Raw genomic sequence first — 21,199 nt, forward strand, 5'->3', positions numbered from 1 at the left:
TTATTCTCTATTTTACCATAAACCTTAATAGCTAACTATAATTTAACTTAATAACTAGCTATAATTCAACTTAATAGCTATAATTCAACGAGGTAATTGTCATCATCCAAAAAAATTATGAGAAAAAATAAATAATGCCTAAGGCCACCACAGGTTGGTAGATTCGAAAGCTGATGCAAACCCTCGCATTGGTGTTTGAGATGTGCGATGTCCTGGTAATTCCTTTTATTGGACAATCGAATTGCTAGCGGAGTTGAATATCGACATATCTAATGTGCTATCAACTGCCACAATAAAACCACTGTTGTTCACGGTCACGGCCAAAGGAAATACGGGAGTGTCTGGAGTGTCTTGCGTTGAAATATGAAAATCACACCATATTTCATATTCTCCCGCTTCATTCAACTTCCACATGCGAACAAACTCAGCATCATTTCGATCAACTAGCATGAAATGGCCATCATATTCAGCAAAATTTTCAGGATAAATGATGCGCCATCCCTGGGGCAGTGGGATTTCTGTCCAGATTCCTTCAGCAATATTAAAGGCTGCGATGAAGATGCGGGAATCTAGCGTGACAGCCGCCCAGTAAAATTTTCCTTGACAAAAAATACCCTTATCAAAAGGACAGATATGATCAGGGACCATGGTGGAAAGTTGAGTCCACGCGTTGGATTCTGAATCATAAATACACATCTCCATCATTCTTCTATTAACACCTTGACCTCGTTGCAATTGGTGGTTTAACAAAGAATAGCCTAGAAGGACAGTGCAACGCCTTGTGGAAGAGTCGAAAACCATTCCACTGAATGTGTAGCCAGGTAGAGGAGGACGAGGTAGGTGTCTCCAATTGGTGGTACCAGGAATTCCTATGGAAAGAGCCAACCGATCCCCTCGTTCATGACAACACACGATGCTCTTGCAACAATCCAAAACGATGCAATTGAGCAAAGGCACTTTGTAAATGTGTGAACCAGTACTGCATCCTTCTATAACCCAAAATTCCACATCATCTTTGGAATCCCAATGGATCTGAATCAGAAACCCCGGGGTAGAACAAAGCGACCAATTTGGAACAAGCCCTTCGAAGGCATCCCGAGAAGACAGTAGATCTTTCCACTGTTTACACACCGCCCTCATTTTGCCCAGAGCCCTAATGGGAAGCTTCGCTAAAATCATATGCAACACCACCTCTGGGAGCCTTTGCCATATTTCTGCTTCCATTGCTAAAATATTTCTTCTTCCAGCGACAAAAAAAAATCTCAGGCCCTTCACAGCTTTCCACCGAAAAAATAAATCTCATACCCTACACAGCTCTCCGCGAAAAAAATAAATCTCAGACCCTCCACAGCTATCCTCACGGCGTTCCACTTTCATGATCCAGCCCTCCCACTCGAGTTATATAAAAGAAAACGATCCCCTGATATAACGGTCTGCCCGCACTTTACCCCATAAATTACAAAAGTAATCTAGTTTTATCTGTTTGGTGAAATAATTTTTGAAGTGTGAGCTGGATTCCGGGTATTTCCACATTGTTGATAATTAATATATATATGTATCTTAAAGTAATATCCATAGTAATTGATAATTGGATTGGTTTTTTATTAATTTTACACCGATTCCAATTGTTTTGTTTTGTTTTTTTTTTTCAGCTGGTTCACGACCCTGGTCAGTTGATCCGCTACTCCACGTTTGAGAAATCTGGGTGGACCCCACCCGAAGGGGGTCCACCCCTCGGTCACCACAGACCTAACCCCAAGAGCTTTCGGGTTTCGACCTTGTGACCTCCCATTGGCAAGGCCCAGACTTGACCGATTGAGCTAACCCTTGGGGCCACCGATTCCAATTGTTATTATTATTATAAACGGTACACCTTAGTATGCTAGCACTTTGACATCGATTCTAAGTGTTTTTAGTATAATTTTAGGTGACATGTCCATGCCATGCCACTTTTGACACCGATTCTAAGTGTTTTTATTATAATTCAAAGGGGCATACCTATGCCCATGCCCATGCCCATGCCCCTAAGTAATAGGGAGTTTGAATATGTGATTTTATATTAATATTTGTTTTAATGTTTTTCAAGTAAGCTTTTCTAAAGGTTTTTTTTTTTTAAGTTAATAGTTTTTCAAATTAGTTATTAATATATTAGTGTAGTTATATAAATTAAATGTGTAATTTAATTTATAGATAAAGTGACTTTTTTCAAGACAGTTTTTTTATTAATTTTAACCAAAATTTGATAGATATTTTAAAAAAATTGAGTTTAAGATGTTTAATTTACAAAAGTGGAGTGTGAGAGTGGTTTTTCAAGGTGTTGAATCTATTTACCCATTCAAAAATGTATATTAAAAAAAAAAAAAATCACAATCTTGGTTGAAATTATATTGCTCAATTCCCATGAAAAAGACTATTTTGTCTATAACTTAAATTAGGCTATGGAAATTTTTAACTTATAAATAGATTTTCTTACAATACCATTGACCAATACCATAACTTATCAATGTTACATGTCCATAAAACCATCTATCTATTAATTATATAATTAAATTAAAATTTAATAATCATATTCCAAAATAGATATATAATTATTTTATTGTATACCATGTCTCTTCCAAATAAATCACATCAAATTTTTAGGATAAGCTTTTAGAACCACTTAAAACAAAATTAATAATTATAATTATAATTAATAATAAAATCAATCTAGATCCATCTTAACTTGCGAGAGATCAAATCCCTTGAGATGTAGACATCTTCTAGAGTGAAAAGAGATTTGATCCCTCAATAACACATACCCAAAAACCATCGCTCATTTCAAAATAATTTTTTTAATAATTTTTTTATTTTTATTTAATTTTATAACATTTTTTAAATCAAAACTTAATACTTACAATAAACATACAATATATCAAGATTCTTAACTATGGATATTTACCTTCATTTTGCCATATATATTATTAACTTGTAAATAGGATTTGTTACAATACCATGCATTAATATCATGGATTATCAATATCACTTGCTCAAAAACCATAACTATTTCAAAATCAAAATTTATAAATATTTATTTTATACCATCTTTTTAAATTTAAATCTAAATGTAAAAAGATTTTGGGGAGATGTTGTAGTGGTGTAAATGTTTACATATGGACTCAATTAAAAAAAAAAAAAAAAAGTAATTTCTTGGATAAAATTACATAAATAAATAAATAATAATGATAATTATCAAGAAACATGCATTTTGACATGGTCAAATTACATAAAATTTAAAATAAATAAAATAAAATAAAATATAAAATTGATAATTATAATTATAAGCCCCACTTACCCACCTATTGCATTGCTAAGGCTTTTGTGTGGTTGGTTCAATCCTTGTCTAGCTTGTGTGTCATGGTTGGGGCAATGCAATTCTACATGGAGGTTATAGTAGTAGTTGATGGGTATCAACGAGTAACACCCAAAACTATAATGTTACCGATTCCACCAATGATCTCTCTTAGCGCTTAATAGATATAGAGTTAAGATTGATCTAAAATGATATACAAATATTTAATGCATTTCATGACAACTTTCTGATCATAGAAAAAGACCTAACCATGCACCATTCAAAAGAAAATTCTAAAACCATATTTGAGGTGAAATAGTAGTTAAATCATCACTAAAAACTAAGAGAATGTTAACTCCATGACTTATGAATGTAATAAGTAATTAGTCTCTTAAGGGATTTATTGGAGAGTTTAATTGGATTCCAAGCACTTTTCCTTTTCCGTGTAAACATGAGAAAATGTATATTGAGAAAATAAAGATCAAAGGTGTGTTCTTATATCATAGAATAGTGGCTCATGAATGAATTTCCTTTGACATATATTCACCATTTAACCATTTTAAAACTTCATTACTTAAATATAAAGTGAAGCATATAAAAATAATATTAAGGATGGAGGGAGAAGTAAAAGTGGAAAATGGTAAGCTGAAGATAGGTACAAAATTTAAAAGAAGAGAAAGTGAGCTACAATAAGATTATGAAAGGGATATGTGTAACAAAAAAAATGGTGGTGGTGGGAGATGATAGTTTATATAAAGGACTAATAATGAGTTAATGAGGAATTTAATGGAGAAGCTCAATTAAAATTTTTACGTCTAGAAAAGAACTATGTGGAATTATTACGTTTAAAGAGTACATTTTGTTAAGACATAAAATTAGAAGGGACAAAGGTAAAATATTTAAAAATTTGGGTAGAAGAGGAAGATTAAAATATACATGAAGAATAAGTAAGTGAAGAAATGGAAAAGGAAAAAGTAGGAACATGAGTAAGTGGTGCTACTAACAAGAAAAAGAAACCCCAAAAAAGTGAAGAAAGTTGAGGAGGATGCCACAAAAGAGTTTCAAAAGGAAGATACTTGGGAAACATTTAGAAACATGATGCAAAAAATGTAGGAATTATGATGGTTCTATATGGCTATAGAGATGATTAATAATGTATGTCTATGGTTAGTTAAATTTATATCCATCTTCAAGATTGATATTGTTAGAGTCATTTTTAATTTCCACTACTCCCTTCATAACTTTGAGGAGTAATGTTGTGCTCTAACTAATATCCTACTTTTTTCAAAGAAAATATGGGGTTTAATGTGTTTGGAATGCTTCACAATGGTAGATTTGGGGGTTTATAGTAGTTTGTGTCAATAACATTCTCTTTTATCTTAGTGTTTATGGAATAACATGTTTGGTTAATGTACATTCTTTATATATTTTTGGGCTTTGTATTAAAACCTTATATAAAGATCCCATGAAGGTAAGTCATGGAGTTATGTAGAAAGCACAAAAATAAGGTATTGTCGCTGCGACAACGACCCTCCAAAATTTTTCCTTGTTCAATTTTGGAGCTTACATATGTTTCATGAGGTATCGTTTCAAGGTGTCTTGTGTTGTCTAGTTATTTGTTCATGTTTCCTAAGTGAAAACTATCCTTTCAACATCACTAAGTTTTCTTCTTCCTCCTAGGTCAAATTTTCCTAAGTGTCATCTCTTTATATTTGGAAGTCCATGTGTCGTCTTTCTACAAATTGGAAAACCACTATATTTTTTTGCCTTCGTGTTAACTTTATTCACTTGACATGCTTACCACATGAGAGCAGGAAAGCACAACTTTTTCTCTTAGATAGCTCACACTTTATAAATCTAGTGACAACACTTGCATTGTTAGAAGAAACTACACCATATTGAGCTTGAGCACACTTCTCTCTCATAGTTGGGTGCACTTTTGTCCCACAATGAGTGTGCACTCCCTATTCATAGCAGTTGTAAACTTTTGTTTCTAGTTAGTGTGCCCTTCTATTTATCACACATATGCCCTTCCTTGCTTATATGCAGAGTGCACTCCTAGAGAATAGGGACTATCTCCACTTAGCTTAACTAAACCACTCGTCAAGTGATAAGAGGCGAGCATGCATTATCTTGTTTTGAATATTGTTTCTCTTTATAAGTAGCCAAACTCATTATTCATTCCGGGCAGAGCGCATTTTCTCATCGCAAGGAGCTCTTCTTCATTTTTAGTCACAAGTGCACCGATTCTTGGTAAGTTTTGCAAAGTGTCACTTTTGTTTGCTTTGTATTTTTTAGTTACGCATTTTTTCTCGTTAGCATAATTTTGATATATTTTTGCATATGAAATGTTTTTTATATCTATTCTTGCTCCTAAAAGTGACAGATTGTTGGACCGTAAGTGTTATTTCTACTGGATCTTTTCATTCCATGACCTTTCACCTTCTAGTCATGATTGCGACAAGAATTATAAAAACTTGCAACCCTTCTCTCTCACTTTTATTGTGTTTTTGACTTGTTCTTGGCCTTCACTTAGTAGTTTTTAGCTTGTCTTTGAGTAGAGAATACTTTTGTAAAATAGGCACCATTTATGATTTCAAGTTTTTCCCAATAGAAAAGGCTTCATTAGAGAGAACATAACACATTTCTAAGCCACATTCAGGCATCTCTTTGCACCGCAACTATGCCTTGTGCCCACCTTTAGCTTCCATGACACAGGGCGCACTTCCAAGAAATAGTGTGATCCCTCCTTGATCACTCCAACTATGGCCTACGTCCAAGAAGCCTCTCTCTCTCATCAGAGCATATGGTGCAATTCTAAGCGTCAGTTTACCCTTGTTTATTGACTGTGATCTCAACATGTGCCCTCTTCATTTCCTTGGCATAGTGTGCATTTCCAGTGGCTAGTTAAGCCACCGTGTCTGACTTTTGATATGCTTGTGCTCCCAACTTTCTAAGATATTTCCCTCAACATTGTCATCTAAATAATTTTCATTTTATAGTTAGGGGATTTATAGAAACTAATTATGGTTCTTCGTTAGTAAATTTTCACTTGAAGGTATCAGATACAAATACATGATACATCCCTTTATCATCATTTGTTGAGACAATGCCTCCTACACTTGAAAATCTATATAAAAGTAAACTTCAGAGAATAGTACTAAGGAGGTAGCGGAATACAGTAAGCCAGTTATTCCCATATTATCAGACACACAATGTTTTATTGATAAATCCTTGAAAGACTCATGTTAGGATATCAAATATGCTTTCATGTAGAAGCAATTCCTAGAAAAATTGGAAGAAAGAGAAGTGTATATAAATATCAAAAGGGCCATAATATGTAGAGTGGATTTTAGATTCATAGTGTTACCTTGTCCATAAGCTATCAATTGGATCTTGCTACGCATGGATAACAAGAATCTAGTTCTCAACAGTGAAATTGGGAACGAGGTTGCCACGTGCCATCTACATCACGTACATTCCTACTATAATATGGTAACTCCCAAGGAATATTTAAATACATATTTCTATGTGACTTGGGAAAAATTGAATGCCAAGGAAGTCCTCAATCATGGTGGAAAGAGCCTACAAAGTTTCGCCTAAAATCAAGTGAAATTTATAGGAATAGATATTTGAGAAAGTTTTGCCAATATTTCATGGTGATGTGCTTCAAATCACATGGATGGAAGAATGCAGAATACTTTGAGAAGAGTTGGGTTTATCTACCTAGTTGTTTATAGAGGTAAAGTCTTCAACTCGGCGGACACCCTCTCTCATGAACTACAACTTAGTATACACTAGGCCAAGATAGTTTTACAAGCCAAAAAAGCACCAAAATTCTATATGTCTGCTTAATTTTTGGATGGAAACTGCACTTGTTATGAGTAAATAGGGATGAAATGGAACTAGACCCCTCAAGATAAGTTTCCTATCTACTTCCATTGCAGAGTGTTGTCATAAGATAGTTTAAGAGGAGTTTATGTGAAATTGGCTGAGCACTTCTTTGTAGTACTGTATAATATGATCTTTGAGATATAACCTCTCTGCATGACAGATCACATGAAGGAGGCACTCTATCAAACTGTAAATTAGTTCTCTTCACCACAGGTCACATACATTAGAGTGTTTGAGTGTCAGATTTCCCCTCACCTTATGTCAAGGTATGTGACCAATAAGGTGGTCCTATAAGAGAATTCCTATCAATTGAACGATGGTTTTTCTACACATATCCATAGAATAAAAAAATGCTTCTTGGCCCTCTTTTCCTTTATATATTGGACTTTATGACCTTAGGAGCCTTAAGGCAACCGAAGCTTAAATTGAATAAATCAAGAATCTTCACTTTGTAACAATGGGCTTTCATAGATATGATCCTAGAAAAGTTTGCATGCATCTAAGACACAATTTACGTGACCGACCATTCTAGAAGACGAGAAGGTCAAGAAATGGTACAACGCATTAAGAAAGAGTCAACTAGGAAATGAGGTAGGAACCTCTTATGTTACTGAGATACCATATGTACATATGTAGGAGATTCAACAAGAAGTAACTTCTGAGGTGGACATTGTATCATCAAGAAAGAGGCTAAAGCATGATCTAGTGGCAAAAAGCAACAGGAAGTTCAAGGTTGATCCAATGTGCAAAGGTGAAATTGAGGAAGAGAAACAAAGGAAATAAAGGGAGGAGGAGAAAACGTTAGAAAAGGAGAAGAAACAAGAAGAAGAACACAAAAGAGAGGAAGAGCACTTAAAAGAAGAAGAATAAGGAAAGAATATTCAATACGACCTGAGAAGAGCAGAGGAGATACAAATAAAACACCAAGAGGAATTCTTATAGTAGAAGAAAACAAAGGAAGAAATGAAAATAAAAGAAGAATACGAATAGCAGAAGAGGTTGTAATAAGAGGAATTGTTTGTGAGGGTTCTTGGTTCAATCCCATCCTCCTCCTCTAGCTCTACTTCCATTTCATGGTCCATCCTTTTCCTAGGAACCATAATACACTAACCAATTACAGATGAACCCATCACTTAGCCATAACCTCCTCTCACTAGTGACCATCTCCCATCTAGAAAAATGGGAATTGTTCCTCCACCTAATGATAGGGTTATGGATGTATCTAGATTTACCTTTAACTAACTAAAGAAGAGGATTGTAGAATAAAGGTAGAGATACTTTCCCAATGATCCTCTCCAACTAGTCTCCATAGCCACAGAGAAAGTGATAACATGTGATACTAGGAAGAATCCCTAAGAAATCATTTAGTGAGAATGTGCAATTTTGAAAAGATCTATTTGTTGCAAAACAAGAGGTTGATCATCCTTCCAAAAAGAACCAACATTTGTCTTCTACCAATATTAACATAGAAGAGCTATGGATAGCCATATTTGAATAATTTAAGCCAATGGAAGACACCATGAAGCAACTATACAATGAGATGACTCTCTTGCACAATGTGATGACACCCATGGTAAAAATCCAAAAGAAGTATCAAGAGATCCTAAAGTTTCTCAAGGTTACAGGAAAAGCTATAGATTTGATGCAATATTGGGATGCCAAGCATCTTAATATTCCTGAGTGGTTGATCAAGAAAGACATATTTGCAACTAAAGTGGTGCTGCCCTGAAGTGGTGTTTCCATTGTGACAATGACCCTCCAATGTTTTTTCCTAACTCAATTTTGGAGCCTACATAAATTGTCGTTTCAAGTAAATTTTTGATAACCTCCATTTAGCATCACCCTTCCATGTGGAGATGATAATACATCCAAAGGAACTCCACTCAAGACAAGACAATGTTACTTCAAAAAACACCTATTCTACCTGTTAGCCTCCTGTTGCAACAGGGTATCATTTTTCATGATTGACATTTTTACATGCCAAATATGTTATACTTTGCAGGCTGTAGTGTTCCATATTTCCACGAGGTGCCATGAAGTATGCTTAGTCCAAATGCACTGTTGTATTCCATTTTTGATGAGTTGTTCCAGTTTTGAAGAGTTTTCAGTTAAGGGAGGTCCAAACAGTTTAATCTTGGTCTCCCTAGGTTTCAATTTCCTGTTTTAGAATATAGAGAACAATATTTGTCCAAACAGTTTAATCTTGACACATCTGTAGATAGGTAGAGAATCAAAGGGACCCAACTGTTTAATCTGGGCCCTGGCAGAAATAAGTGTAGATTTAGATAGGAAAAATTCAAAAGAAAAATTGTAAATCTGGGTTTGCAAGTCTAAGTGCACCCAATTCAAAAGAAGAAAAAATGTTAGGAGAGTAGGCTGGGTAGGTAGCTGTGTGGTTGCAGAATGATAATCAATTTTGTGTTACAAAGTGTTTTAACTTTACAGATCACAGTGCAGGAAGTTTTCATGCAAGGGAGCTCAAAGGTGGACATAACTAACTCCCCCTTCTTCTAATTCCCCAAGTCACTTACTAATTTCCCAAAGAGGTCAAGCTCTTCTTGATTCCTCTTAGTTTCATCATCATCCATATCAGTTGCCTTGGTGAGAATCTGCTTCACTCAAGGATTTTATTTTTTCAAACTCTTTTCCCCAAAATAGCCTAAGGTCCCTGACCTTAGCGCTTGCTTATCACCTTCATATTAACTACTAACAGTATTATATAATTCCCTATCAGTTTTCCCCCCTCCCCTACTAAAACTTTGTATATAAAATTCCCCTATGTAAATATCCCCTCCCTGGCAATATAGCCATATTCTCTCTAAGTCAGGGAAAGAACAGTCCATCTGGGGCTGCTTTTAGCCCATCCGTGTCTAAACAGGGATTAATCTGACACCTGGCCAGATTAATAACCTCTTCCCTAGCCCTAAAAACCCTCAAAAACCCACTTTTTGCCCCTTTATCCTAAGTTTCGGGCATAAAATACATTAACCCGCACCCGTATTTACCCCCCAAACCCACTAAACCTAAGTTTCAAACCCCACCTGCGCGCGCTATTTAATTTGGAATATTCCGCGCATATTCCCCACTGTATACCCCCGCCGACTCGCCATCCCCGCCAGCCGTTGGATCATCCGCCGCGCAGATCTACGGCTAACGGGCCCTTCCATCCCCGAACCGCCCGAGCTTTAGCGTCCGGGAGATGGGCGGTATTACCGCTGTACTCCTGCCACACGTCAGGCTCTGGGGTGTGGTGGAGCCCCTCCCCACAAACCGCCCAAGAACTAATGGTGATGCGCCCAAAACTGCTTACCGCCCTCCCCTGTGACGTAAGCTACACGTCATCTGCCTGCGTGGCCTCCTGCCACCGTACCGCCGAGTCACCAGCCACGTGGCCTCCTGCCACCGTATCCTGCCACCGTACCCTGCCACTGTACATGCCACGTCACCATCTGTACATGATGATGTCACCTGCTGATGTCATCCTGCCACGTCATCATGCTGACGTCATCGCTGACGTCACCCACCGTACGAAGTCACATCCGCTGACGTCATGCTGACGCGATCAGCACTTTTGGTGCGAAGGGCAAAAAATCGCACTTCGGAGCCCCGGAATCAGTTTCTGAGGCAGTTTTTGATGAGCGATTTGCGCCTAGCGCAAATTGCTCATCGCTAGATTTTTTGGGCCAGAATGGGGAATCTTCAGGGAATATTTTCATTCTGCAGCCCCCAGGAAGCCCGAAAGGCGCCGAATGAACCATTTTTCTTCGCAAAGCTTGCCGAGAGGAGAAGAAAACAGTTTTGAAGGAAACAGAGGCCGAAGAGCGGCCATTAATTTGTGATTAGACCCACCAACACGTCAGAACAACATCGGTTTATTGCCAAAGAGTATCAGATGAAGATGAAAAGCCAAAGAGTATCAACTGAAGATTTTTTAGGGGCTCGAACCACCTGAACATTGATGAACCCCCCCAGAAAGTCAAATCAAGAGGCATGAGCCCATCCTTGCCCTCGAATCACAGTTAAAGCTTTAAATGCAGACAGACAGCAGAGATGCAGAAACCCATACACATTTATTTCAGAAAACACTGCAGCAAGCCACCAAGGATAACATCATTTACTCAGTTTTGATACGGCGGTCCTGAGCGCAGCTCGAGATATTTTTGCATTTATTTCTGGATAGGATTAGGTTAAGTAATCACCTTTCGTTCAGACCTAATTAGGTCAAGATGTAATAAAGGAACTCTGTAGATAGTTTTTCCCTATATATACCGCCCTCTACATTGTTACAAGGGTTGGTTGATTGATAATTTTCACTGGAGACTCGCATTGTATACCTGAGTTTTTTCTATAATCAAAGATTGCTGAAAGCTTGGAGAGCAAACTAACTCTTGTAAATGAATGCTTTTGGAGATATGAAGATGGAATTCTTGTGCTACAGCTTGAAGCAATAAGTGCATCTTACCTCTGTTTATTGTTTACCACTATCTAAATAGCAGAAAGAAAGAATAGCTTAGAATTTGTTTAAATACACTCTATGCTCAATTTCTGCTATTTCTTTATGTTTTCCTCTGATTGAATTGGTTATGAATATGAATTCCTCCTGGCTCATGTTTACCCCGATTCACTTTTGTTGGCCAATTATCTAGGGATTCTTCATTTCCCCTAGGTAGAGCTCTGTTACCTCCATCTGTTAAGCTGATTGAGAGATTCTTAACTGCCTCTCATTACTTAGCATTCTTCCCATCATTTAAACCTGAAATATTGTTTCATGCTCGGCTATCTTGCTCCATTTTACCTCTCTTGTGACCGTAGAAATGCACCAGTAGTTCCCCTCCTCGACTCCACGCCCAATGGTTTGAAACTACCAGACTATGCCTTGCCTCTCTCTCTGAAAACATCAATTTTCCCACCAAAAACAAAACAAAACCCACTGAACTCAAGACCTAGCCTAAAATCCTTTTCAACAAAGCTAAATCATAAAGAGAGAGCCCTCTCTAATTGCAGGTTGGCTAGAACCTACAGTCCAAAGTTGGTCTGTGGTTACCTCGGCCGTATCCTTTTCCGGAGCTTAAGGACAACCTGAGTGATAACATAATGGCGACTCCACTAGGGAACTTCCTTAGATAGTTTCATGAAGAAGGTAATAAAGCTCCGCTGAGGCCATAAATCAAACTTTCCAACTCCTGTTTATCTCTTAAAACTACTGATGAAGCCTGAATGTCAGCTAGGAAGCCTTTGAAACTGGTTTTTGCTTTGCATTAACAGGAGTAAATAAATTCTACTTTAGTCAATCTTCATGCTAGTTTTGAGTTACAAACAAGTTGTCCCATATTTTAATTAGACCCTTGTTGATTACAAAAACATTCCCAGAAAAAATACCCTAAAAACAATTTGAAAGCTGGCTCCCAAGAAAAATCCACGATATACCAGATCAAATCTAGATCCCAACCCTCCAGCTGTTTTTGAAAACCCTAACATAATCTCAAAAAACCTTAGGAATCAAGAAAGACAGGAAAATTTTGCTGATTTGAGCCCTGAAACAGCTTACCCTAGCAGTATTCCGACTCCTGTCAAGGTTTTATTCCGGTCAACCCCTATTTCTCTTAGTTCATCATCTACATCTCGTAGTACTCCTTCCACACCTTCATTCACTGTACATACTAACACTATTGTTGTGTCCAGCGTTCCAGTTACTCCTGTCATCCCCGTTACTCCAGTTGTTCCACTTATCCCCATTGTTCGACTTATACCTGCCAATATGGCTAATAGATATGCACCCCTGCAATTACCTGCTAATGCTGGGGCTTTACCTCAAGAGTACCAATCGAAAATCACATATTTTGATTCCACCGGTCCTTTCACAGCCATTCAGCACACCAAGAAGATGCAAGACTATTTTGAAAACTACGAAATAGATGATGATAGTGTAAGAATGAGAATTTTTGTTCAGAGTTTAACAGGTGATGTAAGAACTTGGTTCAGATCACTTGCTGCAAATTCCATAACCACCCCAGATGAGCTTTACCAATCCTTTACCAATAGACGGGAGAAAAAGAAAGACCCCTTGCACATACTAGCTGAATATGATACGATCAAACGAGGTCCTCAAGAGACTGTTTTGGAGTACTGTGCAAGATTCAATAATGTATATAACGCAATACCACAGAAGCTAAGGCCTCCACCTGATCTGGCCTTGTACAAATTTCCCGACGGATTTGACCTGGATATGGCATACCAGTTAAAAGAAAGAGCTCCTCAAACCCTTGCGGACATGCAAAATGTTGCTGTCAGCGTAGAAGCCAATTTAATTTCCAAAAGAAATAGAGCTAGAATGGAAAGAAGAACCACCTTTAAGGAAGAACCCTCATCTTTTGATCAAAAGCTTGATGCTATCATCAGTGGCCTGCAAAGGCTGGGAGAAAGAGTAGAAAATGTGGAGAGAAAAGCATCATGGGAAGGACAACAGTCTAATCCCATAAGGAACCCAAATTTTAGAAAAACACAGAACACAAATACTGGTAGGCCTAACCAAGACCATGATATAAGACCCCCTTTCCAAGATAATTATGTTGAAGGATCTACTTCTAGTGAACCCATAGAGGACACTCACATGAACTTAATGGATCTAAAGGGTGAGCACCAAACTGTCCTGTCCCAAGAAGACCAAAATGAACCCGACTACAATCAATTTCAGACTAGGTCTGGCGAGTCTTTTGATTTTAAACAAGGATATGATACCACTGTGTATGAAGTACACAAACAATATAAGCTGAGAACTAGGACCATTGACATTACCGAACCTAGTAAAACGAAGGATAGCAAACAGCCCAACAAGATCAAAGGCAAGGTTGTCATAACAGAACCAGCTGATATACCTATTCCAAACCCGCATCAAGTGACTATAGAAGACATAACATAAATACAGCCTTCCAAAGATCAGCCTTTGCCACCTTCTTCCTCGAAAGAAAGCTCGAACAGGGTCCCAAAAAACTCTCCTGAAGTTGAGAAACCGCAAGCAAAAACTTCCCATAACGCTGATAAACAAGAGCAAAACGCAGACAATTCAAATGAAACAGAAAAAACTGCCATTATCAACACCAAGACTCCACTGGAAAAGCCATTTAACTTAGAGACAGAAATAACTAAGTTAAAAATATCCATTCCCCTCTCAGAACTTGCCAAACACGATGTATATAGGCAGCAAATTCAAAGATCAATTCAAATGCCAGAGGTTAAGGATGATGTAAATGTTTTAGACAACACCCCAGAGCTGCTATTTGGCCGAGAAGTTAATGGAAAATCAACACATGGACCCGTCCCACCCTTATATGTCAGTTTGCATATACATGACAAAGTTTTGCACAACGCTATGTTTGACTCAGGGGCATCACACAATCTTATGCCCAAAGTAGTTATGGAAAAACTGAATCTTGATGTTATAAGACCTTACAAAGATTTATACTCATTTGAATCAAGTCAAGTGAAATGTATAGGCCTCATCAAAGACTTGTGTGTCTCCTTACTCCAATATCCCAATAAGACCATCCTCATGGATGTAGTGGTTGCTAACATTCCACCAAAATACGGTATGCTCCTGTCAAGATCATGGGGAGCAAAGTTCCAAGGATCCCTTCAATTAGACCTTTCCTATGCCACCATTTCAGTCTTTGGGCAACCAAAGAGACTGTATAGAGAAACGCTCATGAAATATGTGGTAAGTAGTAAGAGCAAGCCTGAAAATTTTCCCATTTACTCAATCCACTCTTATATGGATTCCTTTATTTTGTTTAATGATGATACAAACTCTCCAACTGATAATGAGCCCTTTACTCTAGAGCAACAAGCACACATCAACGAAGAGTCGGTTGCACATACCCACGAAACTGTCACAGCAGTTGATGCAACCAGCCTATCAAAAGAAGTTCCCCAAACAGGAATTTTAAATCTGCCCAATCCTAAAACAACTCAATCTCTTGATACTGACCATAAGCAAGAAATCACATGGTATTTAGAGTTTGATGGCTCTGTCAACAAGTTAGGAGCAGGGGCAGGTGTATGGATTCACAACACATATAACAACCATGCAGAAGGTCATGCCTACAGATTGAATTTAAATGCACAAACAACATGGCAGAGTATGAGGCTCTGCTTTTACGTCTTAAACTCCTCAGAGCTTTGGGAGCTGCAAAAGTTTCTATTTTAGGAGACTCTGATTTAATCATACAACAGATGAAAGGCAATTTCGTAACCAATGACAACAAAATGAGAGCCTATAGGACCACTGCTACTAACATACTCCAGGCATTCACTGAATTCAAGCTTGACAAGATTTCCAGAAATCACAACATTCATGCACACAGCCCGGCCACCTTTGCTAGTACATGCAAGCTTCCCTTTGACCCAAACCATCACTTCACAGCCGAAATAAAACATAGGCCCGCAATCCCAAATAATGTTAAAGACTGGCAAGTATTCGAAAATGATGCCGAGATTAACAATTTCCTCACCCTTGAGCATGAGTTTTCGAATATGAACATCGACATGGATGCTATGACAGATCCAGAACAACAAACAAATGAAAATCAGAAAACTATAACAGCTGCAACAGCCAAGCAAATCCTGAAACAAACTATTTTCGACAAAGAAAACATAGAACAGATGAAACAAATACACTTGGAAGATACAACCAAAACAGAGGGAGACATCATTGACTTAAAGGATAACTTTCTGCCTGCTGGCCTAACCCCACTAGAAGACATGTTTGATGCCAATGATGTGCCAAGAAAGCCAAAATTGCAGCCCATAAACACTGATATAGAGGAACATAAAATTGGGACAGCAGAAAAGCCAAAACTGATCAAACTGTCCAAAAATTTTCCACCTGATCCAAAGCCCAAGTACATTGACTAATTCAAAGAGTTCCAAGATGTATTTGCTTGGAGCTATGAGGATCTGAAATCTTATGACACCTCGGTGATCCAACACACCATTCCTTTAAAACCAAACCAGAAACCCTTCAAGCAGAAACTTAGAAGAATTAACCCTATGCTTCTTCCCCCGATTGAGAAGGAAGTAAAGAGGATGTTTGAAGCAGGCATCATAACACCCATCAGATTTTCTGAATGGGTGTCTAATCTTGTTCCTACGAGAAAAAAAACAGGTGAAATCAGACTTTGTGTAGATCTCAGAAATTTAAATCAAGTCTCCCTAAAGGACCATTACCCTTTGCCTAAAATGGACCACATCCTGCAGAGAGTAGTGGGATCATCTAGAATCTCTTTGCTAGATGGTTTTTCAGGTTTCAACCAAATACTTGTTCACCCGGACGATCAAGACAAAACTGCTTTTACTACACCCTGGGGAACATTCAAGTATGCAAAGATGTCATTTGGTCTTAAAACGCTGGCGCTACCTTTCAACGTGCAATGGATATTGCTTTCGCCAAAGAAATACATGACTTCCTAGTTGTCTACCTTGATGACTTAACCCCATTTTCCAAATCTGATGAAGAACACCTCAAACATCTTAGGCAAATTTTCATGACATGTAGGAAATATGGCATTTCCTTGAACCCCAAGAAGTCTCTGTTTGGCCTTGAAGAAGGCAAATTACTTGGCCACATCATATCAAAGGATGGGATCAGATTTGATCCTGAAAGAATACAAGCCATCCTCCAAATCCCATTTCTGAGAAACATTAAAGAGCTACGAGCATTCCTTGGGAAAATCAACTTCTTGAGAAGATTTATACCAAATCTAGCTGAGCTGATAAGATTGTTAAGCAACATGTTAAAGAAGGATGCCAAGGTAAAATGGTCTCTTGAAACTAAGCAAGCATTTGAGAGTATCAAATCAGCCTTAACACAAACCCCTGTCCTAACTAGCCCACAGTTTGACAAAGATTTTATCATATTTTCGTTTGCATCTGATCACACTATAGCCATTGTCCTTTTGCAAAAGGATGAACAGGGAGCTGAAAAGCCAATTGCTTTTTTCAGCCGAGCTCTAAGAGACGCCCCTTTGAAGTACCCAATAATGGAAAAGCAGGCCTACGCACTTGTTAAGGCCATCAAGGATTTCAGAGTGTACATTTTATATTCACACGTGATTGCCTATGTCCCACATGCTGCTGTAAAGGACATATTGACTCAAGAAGGATTAGAAGGCAAAAGAGGCAAGTGGATTGCAAACATCCTTGAATATGACATAGAAATAAAACCGACCAAGCTGATAAAGGGACAAGGTTTATCTAAATTGATGTCCGAAACAAATTTTCAAGCCTTAGAGATTAACCAGCTGGACAATGAACCGGAGCTGGTGACTCCACAGACGAGTGAAATCTTTTTACAATCCCCATGGTACGCTGATATATGCTTTGTATTATTAAACCTGTGTGCTCCCCCAGGATTGTCCAGAACCAAGAAATTCTTTTTGAAAATGAAGGCTTTAAAGTTTTGTGTTATAGATGGTGCCTTATTTTGGAGAAATCGTGAAGGTATATTGCTCAATTGTTTAACCATGAATGAAACTAACAATGTCATGAAAGAATTCCATGCAGGTGACTATGGAGGACATCTATATTGGAAGTCCACTGCTGATAAAATTTTAAGGGCTGGTTTTTATTGGCCCTCCCTTTTTGCAGATGGAAAGAAGTTTGCCATGTCATGTCACAAATGCCAAATTTTCGAGGGCAAGAGAAAGTTGTTACCCCTGCCCCTCAAACCCATCTCCACAGAAAAACCTTTTCAACAATGGGGTCTTGACTTCAATGGAGAAATCCATCCATCTTCCTTAGGCCGGCAAAAAATGGATCCTAACAGCCACCGACTATTTCACTAAGTGGGTTGAAGCCATTCCCTGTAGACAAGCCAATGACACCATCATTATCCAATTCCTTGAGTGCAATATCCTTTCCAGATTTGGCTACCCTAAGAAAATCATCACTGACAATGCCGCTGCCTTTAAGTCCAAAAAGATGATCAACTTCTACCATAGATTTCATATTACCTTGGGCCACTCCACAGCCTATTACCCTCAAGATAATGGCTTGGCCGAATCATCTACCAAAATCCTCATCAACATCATAGAGAAAGTGCTGGAAGAAAACAAGAAGAACTGGCACAAAAAACTGGTAAATGCCCTATGGGAAGACAGACTTTCATGCAAAAGATCAATTGGGATGAGCCCTTATGAGCTAGTATATGGCATGGAGGCCAGATTTCCTTCATCCCTAGGCATTCCTACTATCAAGCTGTTACAAGAGATTCAAGCTGAACCAAATTACATTCAAAGAAGAATCAATCAGACCATCCATCTGCAACAAACCAGAGAACAAGTTTATGACAGAGCTCAAATTGTGCAAGAAAAGCTCAAAAAGATGTTTGACAAGAGAGCTAAGGCTGAAGATTTCAATGTTTGTGACAAAGTTCTAAGATGGGACTCAAGAAGGGAAGGCAAGGGCAAACATGCCAAGTTTGATTTTCTATGGAGAGGTCCATTGGTTATTTCTATTGTTCAGGGGAATAACACTTATTTTCTCAGATCTGTAGAGGGTTGTTCTGCTGAAGAAGGCCCTGTCAATGGCCATATGCTGAAGCATTACCATGACCCCTTTAAAGGGACACAATGCAGTTTTGTATATATCGTTGTACAGTCTTATTTGTATATATCAGCACTCTGTTTTCATTTTTGTAAGCAAGCCGATTGTTTAAGAAGCAGCAGTAAATCTGTGAAGATCCAGCTGATGCAAGTATTCCAGTTTTAAAGGCCCTGTCTTTGCACTAATTTCAACACAACAGTGAAGAATAGCACAGACACATCACAATATATCATGGTAAAGGCAAGTTGTGGCAGATTGTAATCTTCAGCCAAAAGAATGTTGACAAGGAAGAAGAAATTGGTCAGTAACTGTTCAGGACCAGAGTCAGAGAAGACACATCAGTTTTGGCCCATGGTTTTCAGAGGCATAATGCTCAAAAAATGTTGTACATAATTATCAAGCACGCAGAAGAAAGCAGGCGATGCTGTACATTTCACAGTAATTCAGTTGAGGAGGAGGTTGTTCATAGTTCAAAGTTTATATTTTTAGCAGCCAGAACAAAGAAGTGTTTGCAGTCTACAACAACCACAGAAGATCAAGGCAGTCTGACCTGTTGTTCTTGGCCTTCCACAAGGGAAGGCCATCCCCAAGTGGAGCCACTGTTAGCCTCCTGTTGCAACAGGGTATCATTTTTCATGATTGACATTTTTACATGCCAAATATGTCATACTTTGCAGGCTGCAGTGTTCCATATTTCCATGAGGTGCCATGAAGTATGCTTAGTCCAAATGCACTGCTGTATTCCATTTTTGATGAGTTGTTCCGGTTTTGAAGAGTTTTCAGTTAAGGGAGGTCCAAACAGTTTAATCTTGGTCTCCCTAGGTTTCAATTTCCTATTTTAGAATATAGAGAATGATATCTGTCCAAACAGTTTAATCTTGGCAGATCTGTAGATAGGTAGAGAATCAAAGGGACCCAACTGTTTAATCTGGGCCCTGGCAAAAATAAGTGTAGATTTAGATAGGAAAAATTCAAAAGAAAAATTGTAAATCTGGGTTTGCAAGTCTAAGTGCACCCAATTCAAAAGAAGAAAAAATGTTAGGAGAGTAGGCTGGGTAGGTAGCTGTGTGGTTGCAGAATGATAATCAATTTTGTGTTATAAAGTGCTTTAACTTTACAGATCACAGTGCAGGAAGTTTTCATGCAAGGGAGCTCAAATGTGGACATAACTAACTCCCCCTTCTTCTAATTCCCCAAGTCACTTACTAATTTCCCAAAGAGGTCAAGATCTGCTTGATTCCTCTTAGTTTCATCATCATCCATATCAGTTGCCTTGGTAAAGATCTGCTTCACTCAAGGATTTTATTTTTTCAAACTCTTTTCCCCAAAATAGCCTAAGGTCCCTGACCTTAGCGCTTACTTATCATCTTCATATCAACTAGTAACAAGTATTTTATAATTCCATATCAGTTTTCCCCCCTCCCCTACTAAAACTTTGTATATAAAATTCCCCTATGTAAATATCCCCTCCCTGGCAATATAGCCATATTATCTCTAAGTCAGGGAAAGAACAATCCACCTGGGGCTGCTTTTAGCCCATCCGTGTCTAAACAGGGATTAATCTGACATCTAGCCATATTAATAATCTCTTCCCTAGCCCTAAAAACCCTCAAAAACCCACTTTTTGCCCCTTTATCCTAAGTTTCGGGCATAAAATACATTGACCCACGCCCGTATTTACCCCCCAAACCCACTAAACCTAAGTTTCAAACCCCACCTGCGCGCGCTATTTAATTTGTAATATTCTGCGCATATTCCCCGCCGTATACCCTTGCTGACTCGCCATCCCCGCCAGCCGTTAGATCATCCGCCCCGCAGATCTACAGCTAACGGACCCTCCCATCCCCGAACTGCCCGAGCTTTAGCGTCCAGGAGATGGGTTGTATTACCGACGTACTCCCGCCACGTGTCAGGCTCTGGGGTGTGGCGGAGCCCCTTCCCCCAAAACCGCCCAGACGCTAATGGCGGTGCGCCCAAAACCGCTTACCGCCCTCCCCTGTGACGTAAGCCACACGTCGTCCGCCTGTGTGGTCTCCTGCCACCGTACCGCTGAGTCACCAGCCACGTGGCCTCCTGCCACCGTATCCTGCCACCATACCTTGCCACTGTACATGCCACGTCATCGTCCGTACATGATGATGTCGCCCGCTGACGTTATCCCGCCACATCATCATGCTAACGTCATCGTTGATGTCACCCGCCGTACGAAGTCACATCCACTGATGTCATGTTGACGCCATCAGCACTTTGGCGCGAAGGGAAAAAAATCACACTTTGGAGCCACGGAATCAGTTTCTGAGGCAGTTTTTGATGAGCGATTTGCGCCTAGATTTTTCGGGCCAGAATGGGGAATCTTTAGGGAATCTTTTCATTCTACAA

General features: G+C 38.7%; 1 protein-coding gene across 1 annotated transcript; it reads right to left on the bottom strand.

Annotated features, from left to right (window-relative positions):
• Nucleotides 1–225: 225 nt before the first annotated feature.
• On the bottom strand, nucleotides 226–1,224 carry LOC149256264 (F-box protein At5g49610-like). Its single transcript, XM_089455285.1, has one exon. The coding sequence runs from the start codon at nucleotides 1,222–1,224 to the stop codon at nucleotides 226–228; it is 999 nt and encodes a 332-aa protein (XP_089311411.1).
• Between the last annotated feature and the right edge of the window lie 19,975 nt (nucleotides 1,225–21,199).

Source organism: Pinus tabuliformis, chromosome 7, assembly GCF_031772625.1.
Source record: "Pinus tabuliformis cultivar Carrire ecotype Pingquan chromosome 7, CPIR1, whole genome shotgun sequence".
NCBI classification, from domain to species: Eukaryota; Viridiplantae; Streptophyta; class Pinopsida; order Pinales; family Pinaceae; genus Pinus; species Pinus tabuliformis.

What these genes read in the sequence shown, in the direction of transcription:
- LOC149256264 (XM_089455285.1), bottom strand. Translation starts at nt 1,224, where the DNA reads ATGGAAGCAGAAATATGGCAAAGGCTCCCAGAGGTGGTGTTGCATATG.